This window comes from Uranotaenia lowii, chromosome 3 (genome assembly GCF_029784155.1).
Source record: "Uranotaenia lowii strain MFRU-FL chromosome 3, ASM2978415v1, whole genome shotgun sequence".
NCBI classification, from domain to species: Eukaryota; Metazoa; Arthropoda; class Insecta; order Diptera; family Culicidae; genus Uranotaenia; species Uranotaenia lowii.
In genome coordinates this window covers 250,286,272-250,298,843 of record NC_073693.1, presented here as the reverse complement: position 1 = coordinate 250,298,843, position 12,572 = coordinate 250,286,272, and the positions used below count along the sequence as shown (strand labels likewise).

Sequence of the window (12,572 nt, the reverse complement as noted above, 5' to 3'; positions counted from 1 at the left end):
GTGGTTTGGAGGTGTTCTCAATGTGGTAATTTGCCAGGCACCTCAAAACAGAGTATAAAATAAAGAGGACTTACGGTTCAATCCCTGGGGCGTTGTCTGGATCTCCGAGGGTGATATGCGCTTTACAGAATCTATAAATTTTCTGAATCGCTCAACAATTGTGAAGTGGACCATTTCCAAATACCTTCTCCTGTGAATGTGGTTGTACGGTCTCTGTGGTACGTCCTAAATTCAAATCATTTTGTAGAAATTATTTATTGTTCAAATGAAACTAAGTTTTTTACCTACCAATCGCCAATAACTCAATTTTGTTTATATTGGTTCATACACGTAATCGAAACAACTCTAACAACTATAATCATAAAAACTTTCAACAAATATAGTTGAAGCCCGCGGGCACTAAATATATTTTCACTAAATTTTTTCATGATTAGTTAATTATATATAGCTTAATAATTCGGAATTTAAATATTTTCTTTTTAAATGCTGTTAAGTTCAGAAAGTGCAAATAATACACGTACTAACAGTTTATTGCAATATGTCTATTCTTGTCAAAGTGAAATGGTGATTTCCTTCGGTGTATGTCAGATGGCTGATTTGCGTTTTGTTTACAAAATCGGTTCGGTGCGATATCGAGCGAGGAACACGGATGATTTTCTATTCGTTTAAATGAAAATTTTGCAGTTTCTTTCGCGTATTAGTAAGTGTTTAGCTTCAGGCGCTTGGTGAATAGTCATATGCATGCAGTGTTTAGCTGACGGGAATACAAAACTAGTGATTTTTGATAATAGAGAATAAGATAAAATGGATATCGGCGAAGGATCGAAAAAGCAGAAAACTGTAAGTCAATGATAATTTTAATTTCCGGAGCATTATTGAACAAATTTAGCGTCAATCCGTATGCGAGAGAATACATTAGAATTTTTCAATCATAATAGAATCATTCAGCCAGGCATTAGATGCTAGCTATAAAATCTCCACCCATTAGTGTTAACGTGGCAACACGTCGCATCAACATTGTACAATATGCTACCGTATGTGAAATTTAAGTTTGCGCAATGTACTCACTATCGGCTCTTTCAATTATTCTTCGTTAGCGGCTAATAAATTTATCATTTTCCGTTCTTAGTTAGTACCGTTTGAATGATTCGAAAGACGGTTAACACCGTTCACACGCATACTTAGCCTATGTTTGTAGGTAAACATGGCTGAGATTAATAAGCTCCAAATTTTTCTCAGTAAGCCGCGTTAGCACTAATTTACTACTACAGTACTACTAAATGATATTGCAAACGTAATTTAAATTCTGCTGAAAATTTGTAAATAATCACCTGATTTATTTTTTAAATTGATTGAATAAACCCGAAGGTGAAATTTAATGAACGTTAGATTGATAATTCCAACATCAACTTTTCCAAATTGAAACAATTTAAAGCCTAACACAACGATTTAGCTCTTAACGTTAGTTTTTGTTGAGTTCATTCAAAAATAAGACAGCTGAAATCAATTCAAATGGTAACGTTTTCTCCATTCTCTGTGATAAAAGCTTATGCAAATATTACCAAACTAACACTCTTGTGTTTTAATTTGATAAGAAACAGAACGGCTTGCAGTAAAATAACCGTGGATGTTGTGAAGCGCAATATATTTTAACTGCCGAATAAGCTTCAAGCATTCTCAAAATTTGCCCCCATTAAGCTCTGTGATATAAAAGAAAAGCAAACGACACACATTGAAATAGCTTTTGTTTTTATTTTTCTTTCTGATATCTTTTCTGCATCATGCTTGTTCTACAAACTTTATGATTGTCAACATAGTCACTTTTTTATTACAGGGAATGACAGCCTACTTGTAGTGTTGTAGGATATTTTTTCTCAATTGTGAAAGATGTCGGTATTTTTTTCTGTCGTTTGAATTTGGACGTTTTCCAGACAATTTTATTTTATTAAACACATTAACTCATGAAAACTCTGAATATGTCCAATAAATATTAATTTTTTGTGCGTTCTGTTGAATCTTTAAACTTCTTCATTGCGATACCAACTGTGCGGTTTGCTTCATCATTGTTTTGCAAACGACAGTCTACATACGATACGATAGTCCTACTACAGTCCCAGGAAATACCGATCTACTGTCCTTCAGATAACTGTTGCAGGCGTTTCCCACTCGTATGAGTTTAGTTAATAACGACCTGATCCACCTACAGCTTCTAGGGATTTTCAATCATAATAAAGCTGCTAGACATATTAACATGTAAATAATAACAATTTGTTGTATCAAATTGGGTAGCGCTGATGTGGTCTAGCGGATAGGCTAGCGCCCATTAACATTTCTCGTCAAAATGAACGTGAAAATTTTGATTTCGTCAATAGCTAAACAACGTGACTAAACTAGATTTTTTAACATAGTAGAATCGCTGAAAATCCGAAGAAAGATTGAAAATCATCTTGTTGTTTAAACTCCCCTAGAAATGTTTCAATTTCGATTCCCCCGCCATGATGAAAATTCCGTGGTGAAAACCGGGGGAATCGGAATAAAAAGAATTCTAGAAGGCTGTAAACAACAAGTCGATTTCACCATGTTACATAGCTAGTTGAGTCGCGTTCTTGAGTTTTTGACAAAATAAGATTTTCACGTTCATTTTCACGAGAAGTGTAAACCAGACATTACTCCAGGCAGGATCTGAAACTAAAGTTTTTGTGTTTTTCACTTTTTTATTTATTTTAAACAGCCGTTTTTTCCCTAAAGATTGCGGTACACCTCAGGTGAAAATGAGAATAAAAAATCTTATTTGGTCTATAAGTTAAAAAAGCGAAACATATGTATATTGGCTTTATAAAATGATGGAATCGATGGGGAATAGAAGTCTAAGTTTTGAAACGGTCTTAGTGTTAAAAACTGTTTTTATTTCAATTCTCCCAAGATAAGAAAACTTCCGCAGAGAAAATCGAGGGAATCGAATTTAAAACATTTCTAGAGGTATGAACACTGAGACCAGTTCAAAATTAATCTTTTAACTATTCCCCATCGATTCCACTATGTTACAAAACCAACTTATATCGTTTTTTTGAGTTATTGGCGAAATGAATTTTTTCATTTCTATTCATTTAAAAAATGAACACGCATTTTGAAAAATACCAACTTTGTGTATGTTGAGAATTTACTTGGCTGATATTTTCGCTTGCGGAGATTGCAGGTTCAAGTCCTGCCGGTGAGCCGTTGTATCTTTTTCGAAAAATTCATGATATTAACGGCTTATGTTCTTTCGTTCTTTGATACCTCATGTTTCTCTAATTCTTTCCAACATCTACAAAAATACTCTTAAGCTAGTTTTTTTTAAGTTTTAGATTCTCATGAAATCATGAAAAATGTACAAATTTTAACATTTTTCGATGGCGTTAATAACTTTACCCAGTATGACGATTTGGCTGATATCACATATCACCTACAAGCTTTATTTTGATTTTATTATCTTATACTTACACTTTTAATGTATAAAGATGTTTCGAAAAATCCTCAATTTTCTTTATATATATATATATATATATATATATATATATATATATATATATATATATATATATATATATATATATATATATATATATATATATATATATATATATATATATATATATATATATATATATATATATATATATATATATATATATATATTTTTTTTTTTTTTTTTTTTTTTTTTCATATCAGTTACCTATCTGGGGTAAAATGCCAAAAATTTCAAATAAAAGTGACACCTTATAAATCTCTTTTCCATCTACTGGAACATTATTGTTTTGCATCACGCGGTTGTTTACTTTAAAATTTCATTCATTCAAACATTTATTCTCATGATTTTTTACATTTTTTTTTTTATAATATTCTTGTATGTAATATAAAAACTCTAGGGGAGATAAGGGCATTACGAGCACCCGGGGCATAGTAAGCACTCTTCTTTTCTACAAAAGTACGTATTTTCTTTAATAATTTTTCATGAGGATAAGTTTTGTACTTCCTATATTTAGTATTAATTTTTCAGCAAAAAAAAAAAGAATCTCCTCATCATCTTTGCTGAAACTTACAAAAAACCAAATTACATAAATACAGTGAAAACCCGATTTTGTCACACACCGATTTTGTCTGCCCCCGATTTTGTCTACCCCCGATTTTGTCTCATTTTTTCACCCGATTTTGTCATCATTTTTTATTCAACGCAAAAATACTAAATATCGCCTTTTTCATTTCCGTTGAACATCTTAGGGTTTAAATCATTCTGAAAGGACAAAACTGATGGATGATTACATCGATATTGAAAGTGAAGATGATTGATCAGAGACGCATCCAGATTTTCATACAAAAAAGTCAAGTTTTAAACAGGTTTTTTGTTATTACAATTTTGAACTAATTCAAAGTTGTTGAATACAATTATAGCTAAATATAATGGTATAAAAGAACACATTCAAGTAATCTTAAAGCTGTGTTTTATTTGTTTGAGCTTTCTTCAAAGCAATCTCTCTGAAACGTTGCATGAAGATGACATCATCTATAGAGAGATCTGAAGCATCAGCCCAATCAACTATGTTGTCCAACATACGTACTGCTTCAACATCAATTATGTTTCTTGAAATTTCACATGAATCATTTGGGGTAGATGCCGCTGATTCTGAGTCTGGTGCTACATCCGCAATTTTTATAGCTCCAATGATTCGAGGGGCTCGTTTAATGCTGACTGATCATCCAGCGTCATGTTTAGAATTTCTTCATCCGTAAAAGCTTTATTTACATATCTCTCCTCAGGGTCCTGTGGCAAAATAGTTTCATCGCGGTTGTTAACATCAATCAAATGTATCAAGTGAACAACATCTTCGTGAACGAGTTTGTTATTTAAATAATTCCAATTTTCTTCCATGACTACTGGATTACTGTACGCTTTATTTCACTCCAAGCATCGTGCATCTAGAAACAAAAATCCCTCAACGTTATGCTCTTTAAGTTTTGACCGATATCGATTTCGCGAGCCATGACATGTAGCAAAAATTTTTGACGATATTTTAGTTAACAGTTCTGATTAACATTCTGGCCCATGGGTTGAATCACTGCAGTCACATTTGGAGGCATAAAAAACAGTTATCAAACCATCATCTCCTTTTAGCTCATCATTCATATGATGTGCTTAGCAATTATCCAGTAACAACACAACTTTAGGAGGAATAGACATTTCACCTGATATAATTTGCATACTGCTGGTACGAAGTCCTGGAGGAACCAGTTTTTTTTAAATCGTTCGAGTCATCCAGGCATTTTTAGAGGCGAAATATGTGACAGGCACATTATTTTTTTTTTAATTTTTATTTAAACGGAAGCTTTGAATCTTATCTTCACTAAATTATAACCAAAAGAAATAATTCGATCATAAGGATTTGAACCATTAAAGATTATTTAATTTTTCTGATAACCCCGGTCAAAACAAGGTGTTTAAAGATGCGTAAAACCAATATTGTATGATGTTTTGATGTAAAAAGGACCTATGTCAAAAAAAGGAATATCTACTACAAAACCTCTACACTGTTTTCTTGGGATAATATACGTTTTTTGCAGTAATTTATTAGATAATGACGGATTAAAATCATTTTTTTCAAAATCTCCCGATTTTATCACTCTCCCCGATTTATCACTCGAAAATTCATCATGGGGGTGATAAAATCGGGTTTTCACTGTATTATAATTCTTGAGCACCTGAAAATAAGCTCTTATGATCGTTAAATCATCTTGATCTTTTATGTACGCACTCCTTATTATTTGCTTTGCCGATGACATTGATATAGTCGGCAGATCATCTGCGGCGGTGGAGGAGATCTACTGCAAACTGAAACGCGAAGCAGGAAGGATTGGGTTGATGATTAATACGTCCAAGACGAAGTACATGCTGGCCTGCGGATCCGAGACCGACCGAACCCGCTTGTCCAGTAATAACAAGGTCACGATCGACGGCGACGAGCTCGAGATAGTCGAAGACTTTGTCTATCTCGGCTCGCTGGTGACCGCAGACAATGACACCAGCCGTGAGATCCGGAGGCGAATTATCAGCGGAAGTCGTGCCTACTATGGACTCCACAAGCAACTGCGGTCGAGAAGACTTGGCCCTCGCACGAAGTGTAACCTGTATACGACGCTTATTAGACCGGTTGTTCTCTACGGGCACGAGACATGGATATTGCTCGAGGAGGACCTGCGTACACTCGGAGTATTCGAGCGACGAGTGTTAAGAACCATCTTTGGCGGCGTACAGGAGAACGGAATGTGGAGGCGAAGGATGAACCACGAGCTCGCGCGACTCTACGGCGAACCCAGTATCCAGAAGGTGGTGAAGGCTGGCCGGATACGCTGGGCGGGACATGTTGCGAGAATGCCGGATGACTGTCCTGCAAAACAGGTGTTCGCCACGAATCCGGTAGGAACAAGACGAGCGGGGGCGCAACGAGCGAGGTGGTTAGACCAAGTGGAGCGTGATCTGGCGAACGTGGGGTGCCCGAGGAATTGGAGAACGGTCGCCATGGACCGAGTGAATTTTAGGAATTATGTTCGTCAAGTTATGTCGTAAGACGGAATACTATGTAAATAAAATAAAATGTACGCACTCCAACGTGATGTACGCATTGTTCCTCAATTTTCACCATCATTAAATTTTTGGTTTTTCACTATAATCAATTTTATTACTTTAACTTGTTGACTCGGGGCGTACAGAGCATCATCGATCAGAGCACGAGGAGCATTTTCTGCCGTAGGATCTAGCAGCACTAGTTTACATCTGACGATTTAGTCTATTGGTAAGGCGTCGGAGAGGTAATCAGAAGACTCGAGTTCGATTCCTGGTCGAGGCGATGTTTTTTTCATTTACCGTTCTTCCGATTACTTCGATTGTTGCATAATACGGCTAGTAGCATCATCCGCCAAACAAAGCAGCAGGAACATAATTTATGAATGTGTGTGATTGTTTGTATCCTACAAACAGACATACATTATTTTGTTATTGCTTTGTTTGATGGATCTAAGATTCACCGTTCAGTGCAAAATGCATCGATCATGATTGGTAAATGAAAAAAAAAAAATGCCACGACTAGGAATCGAACTCGAGTCCTCTGATTAACTCTCCGACACCTTAGCAATAGGCAAAATCGTCAAATAGAACAATTCAAGCTGTAGCTGTATAATTCAGTTGACTTCATCGAGTAGAATTCACTGCTAGATTCTACGGCAGAAAACGCTCACCGTGCCCCAATTAATGGTCTATACTGTCCCAAGGGGGTTCTCATTATGCCCCTACAGTAGACTGCCCCAAATTTGTATGGGAAATTCAAAACCTCTAAAATGTCATGCGCTGCAGGCTAAAATTGATCCTAGGCCTGAACGTCACGAAAATTTGCATATGTATACATTACACTGCATTAGATCGGTTGTTCTCTTATGGGCACGAGACATGGGTATTGCTCGAGGAGGACCTGCGTACGCTCGGAGTATTCGAGCGACGAGTGTTAAGAACCATCTTTGGCGGCGTACAGGAGAACGGAGTGTGGAGGCGAAGGATGAACCACGAGCTCGCGTGACTCTACGGCGAACCCAGTATCCAGAAAGTGGTGAAGACTGGTTGGATACGCTGGGCAGGACATGTTGCGAGAATGCCAGAAGACTGTCCTGCGCTTTTCCAAATTTTGAAGAAATGTTAATTGACTTCTCTTTAAATAAAATACAATTATAAATGTACATTTGGCTTGAGTTATCCTTCAAAAATATGTTAAATACTCCGAGAGGTCTTTGGGATAGTAAAAAATGACCCTTTTTTGTTGTCGATTTACGATGCTTCTCGGCACATACACATTTTCTCCTATGGCTCACAATAATCTCTAAACATTTTACTTTAAGTTTGTGTTTATCTTTTTTTGTTAATCGCTACCAAATCAGAGAAAATAATGATTTATTATAAACAAGTATTTCCACTCGTTTGTTTACATTTTCTTGCACGCACACGATCTGTCAAAAATTAGCTTCGTTATCACCAATTTCAGCCCAAATGTTTTCAATTTTGCGTAGCACGGAAATCAATTTTTGTATGGAAACACGCAAACACACATCAAATAGAGGCTTGTTGTATTCAAACATGAGCGCGTGGAGACAAATGGCGCCAACACCAATTTGTTGCACTTGGTTCAAGCTTCAATGTGATTAATTAGTTTTGAGAACTTGCACGTTTTTGCAAAAAACGTTCATGAAGTTCAAGAATTTTAAAATATTGTGCAAAACGTATGATTTGAATGTCACAACAAATGTTTAGAACATGTTATTCATGTAAATATTCATATAACGTTTAAAAAACTACTTTAAAAAACTTTTAAGTAACTATAAATAAAAAAAAAACTCTATAAGTCTGTTCTGAACAGGATAGAGTTTTAGTGTTTTCAACAGAATTAATATTTTTGCGTATTCTACAACTTTGCAGAACAAAATGAAGTTAAAATTTTCAATTTTTTCATAGTAGGCTTTTCATAATGTTTTATGCTTTCAAGTTATGAAGCATGTTTGAAGGAACAAATGTTTTGAAGACATTTAAGAGCTAAAATGAAATACAAAGACGCTAGGAAAAGAAATCCAATTTTTGCCCTTCTGGACCACTATGCAATGGGCGATAGAAGCCGTCTTGATTGAGCTTGAAAAATAATTTTACAGATTTCTATGATAATCTTACTTTTACTCATACATACACAGCAAATTTTTTTTTGCTGGAAACCAGCAACATTTTGCTGGTTTTTGTCCCGCTGACTTTATAGCAAAATTTCCAGCAATTTGAATTGCTGGAAAAAAACAGCAAACGTTAATGCTGGTTTCCAGCAATTCAAATTGCTGGAAAATCAGCAATCCAGATTGCTGGAAACCAGCTATTTCTTTCAACACAACCGGCAGTATTTAGTATGAAATTTATATTTCAATTCAAAATTAAAGTTTAATATTGGCTGTGCATATAATAAGCAATAAAAACAATTATTTTCTCCCATTTTCAATAAGGGATTAATTTATTTTCCAAAAAAAAACTTTTTTTTCACAACTTTCTAACGCCGTCTCTGGCGTGGCCGCTTTGTGCCAAAATGTTGATCATCCGCCACCTGTAAAAAAAGTTTTGATTAGTATCTTCTATGGAATATCTACCTGTACAATAAAAACTTACCCTTGACTTGACCTTTCTTGACCTTTCTTGAGCGTACAAAACAAAAACAAACTCCAAAATGACAACTCGATTGCTGATTTTCCAGCAAACTGGATCAATTGCTGGAAAGTCCAGCAATTTGAAAACCGATTGCTGATTGCTAGATTCATTTCTAATAAAAAAAACTTTTGAAATGGGGCAACATAGAATTGTTTTAAGTTCTGGTGATTCCTTAAGAATGATTTAACGGCTTCTAGTTAGCGGACCTTCAAAATTAACGGAATTTTCCTATCCACTAGCTCACTAAAAATTTAGCGAATTCGCTAGCAAAAAAAAATTTTTTTTTTGGTGCCAGTACACTGCTTTTTATTAACATTGAATCTAAAGCTACAGCTTTCAGCTCGATCACATACCTATTAGTGTTCTTGAAAAATTTAATAAAAATGCAATGGCCATTGACGGTTAAATTTCGTTTTGCACTAAAGCACAGTTACTTGATAATAGAAAGCATCAATCTGGTGTTTGAAGACCGGGAAATGTCGTGTAGCCCATCGATAAGAATGTTTTCGATAATTCTGAAGTTAAGATTTGTTCCAATAGAGGTTGTATTGTTCACATTATATCCGATACTATGCAGTACCAGATTACGTTACATGTTAAATCACACCGTTCAACGAGTTATGGTTTCAACTAAAAATAAAGGATTTGTGTGCCAACAAGTGCTTTGACTTTCTTACTGAAGAAACGTAGAAAAGCTTCAAGAGTAGTCATTGAATGTGTGCTTGCAACAACAAAATCCCTTGACTTGACGGAGACTCGAATCCGGCAATGACGGCGCCGCGCCGCACGATTAAAACCGTCTTCTAGTGGCGCGAATGAGTTTAGTCGTTGGCCGAGGCTCCATTTGGAAAGTTCACTACTCTACTCCCTTAGCGAGCGAGGCGTCCGCGCATCATCGTCACCACGCGTCGTCTTCGTTATTCAGTCAGATGTGGCGTTCATACTCGCAGCCCTCCTAATCGTACACAAGGTTCAATAGTTGTTGCTTGTCCGGATAGTGATTACAGTGAATTTCGCTGGCTGGTGTGCGATATTTTGTTAAGTATTTTGACTTTTCATCTTTGCCCGGATGGTGTTATGCAAAAATAGTGTTTCATAATAAGCCAAGCGCAGCATATATCCCAGCATAGTGTGGTACTCGCAAAGTTAAACGAAGGGTGCCTCAAGTATACTTATGGTAGATTCAAGCCGGCATCGCGGAAGCCGCCGATTGAATTGCTCAGCTTTTACTGAAGTGTTGCTCTTGTTGGTCATTTCGAGTGACGGCTTGAGCGCTGAAGTGTGGAATCAGTCCAGCCAGTGATAAAAGTGAGAGTTGAGTTTGTTCCACGAACTATCAACTGTGAAGCCCATCTTCAGAAGTGTACCTACCTGCCTATTCTCATTTGGTTTTCGAGGAATGTGCATAATCATTTCTTCGTGGCATAAAGATCGCCTCTGAGAGAAGCAAAAAAAACCGAATCCTGCTTTTGTGGTCTTCTGCAAACGACTGTTGGTGTTTTTCTCTGGTTGATTATCAAATCGGTGAAGCTCTAGAGTGTGAGCAGAGATTGAAAGTGCAGATATGTTTGTCAAGCGTAGAAAATTTGCCAATTCTAACAACAACGTTATGTTGAACAATTCCAACTACGAAGGCAATAATGGCTCAGAACGGTCCATCAAGGCGCGTTGCAGCAAGCATAAAAATTGCTACGGTGGCACAAGTGAGGTAATAGAGTTAATCCTACATTTACATACCACACACTCTGTAATTCAGTATAGGAGATAATTTTATGGTCCAAGCAAATAAGGCTGATTGAGGCGTATTGCGTGAATCACAGAACTAGTTTTTAAGGTTTAACACCACAGTTACCGAGTTAGAACATGTTTTACTGACCTTAATTTCTAACCAGCAGTTTGTTACAAAACTCAAATTATGCTTTCATCAACAGCTTGGCCTGAGGTCATTAAATTTCAGTTATTTACAAGAAGTGCATATGGAAGTAGGTTAACATAGAAAAAAAAACTATGAACAAAGAGTCAATGAACCATCCTTCTTAATTTATTAAAACATTTTTGTCATGCATGCTTTTACATTTTCACCATATTAAAACGATTTTTTAGCGCTGTAGTTTGTAAATTTTTCCTTTTCTTTTCCTTTTTTTTTTGCAATTGTCGAACCACTTTAAGAATTGGTGGCCAGCGCTAATTGATGCTGATACCATCAATCTACATTAGCCAGTTGCGTATATTCCTCACCTGGATTCGATTTTCTAGAACTATTTGACTCAGTTTTTTTACTAGTCGTTGCTTCGAGAAAGTCGCAATTGTGAAATTTTGGCTTCAAAATGTTGTGTATGCTAAAAGGCAGTTCCGTAACTCATTAGCGTTTTTTTATGTCAAAAAGTTTACTTTTCTTTTTAATGCATTTCAAACCTATTGGGGTTTTCATCCCGTTAATGTCAAATAGTGTGGTAGAAATAATGGAAATTGATATTAGATATTTCATTATCGTCAAATTTTTAAGTTCATCGCCCCTTCCTTGTAAAATTTCAAGTTGCACTGAATGTTCACTGACCCCTCTTAAATTCAACTGTTAATCAACTGTAAATTCTATTTTTTTTTTCAATTAGGCTGGAAAAAATATCGATTTCTTCGTTTGTCACTCGAAGTTGAAACAAAAAATCGAAACACACGCTTCAGAAAAAAATTCCATCTATTGGATGTTATTCATATTTATGTTGCACATATATCTACACAGCAAAAAATTTCTAAAAGTACACGCAATCTAAAAGATGAGTGATCTATTTTTTCTTGAGTGTAATTGCAAAAAGATGTAATTTTAAACTCCTTTTGATGTAATATTAGACTTTTTTCGAAAATAGGATAGAAATAAACTGTTTTGATGTAATTTTACATTACGTCATGCAAAAATCAACCGGTCAATGAATTTTATGTCACAAACAGTGTAAAATTAGATCTGTTTGATTTAAAATTGAATGCAAATATTTAACTTCTGCTTTTTTATATTTCGTAAGTTTGCGCACAAAGTAAACAAGTCGAAAAATTATTCGGAAACGAGTCGATCAAAGGCGTAACTACCTACAGCAGCACTTCTAGAGTCTTTTAAAGTCTTAAGTATACGTGAAAAGAAGAATGCGGTTGAAACTGACTAGTTTTTTCTCCATTACAGCAAGGTCAGATTTTTTCGCAGAGGCTGATATCCGGACAGTTATTCTCCGGAGAAACTTTTGTCAGATCAATTCAAGTGTCCAAGTGCTGACTGAAAGATCATGATGTTCCGGAACCATTCAAGCATACTGATGACGCTGATCTG

At 35.7% G+C, this 12,572-nt stretch overlaps 1 protein-coding gene across 1 annotated transcript; it reads left to right on the top strand.

The window, feature by feature from the left end:
• Window positions 1-596: 596 nt before the first annotated feature.
• On the top strand, window positions 597-6,628 carry LOC129757033 (uncharacterized). The gene is made up of 2 exons (XM_055754134.1): window positions 597-840; window positions 5,826-6,628. The coding sequence occupies exon 2, from the start codon at window positions 5,897-5,899 to the stop codon at window positions 6,599-6,601; it is 705 nt and encodes a 234-aa protein (XP_055610109.1). The 5' UTR covers window positions 597-840; window positions 5,826-5,896; the 3' UTR covers window positions 6,602-6,628.
• The last annotated feature ends 5,944 nt before the right edge of the window (window positions 6,629-12,572 follow it).

Bases quoted from the DNA above. Each gene is read 5' to 3' on its own strand.
- LOC129757033 (XM_055754134.1), top strand. From the start codon at position 5,897: ATGATTAATACGTCCAAGACGAAGTACATGCTGGCCTGCGGATCCGAG.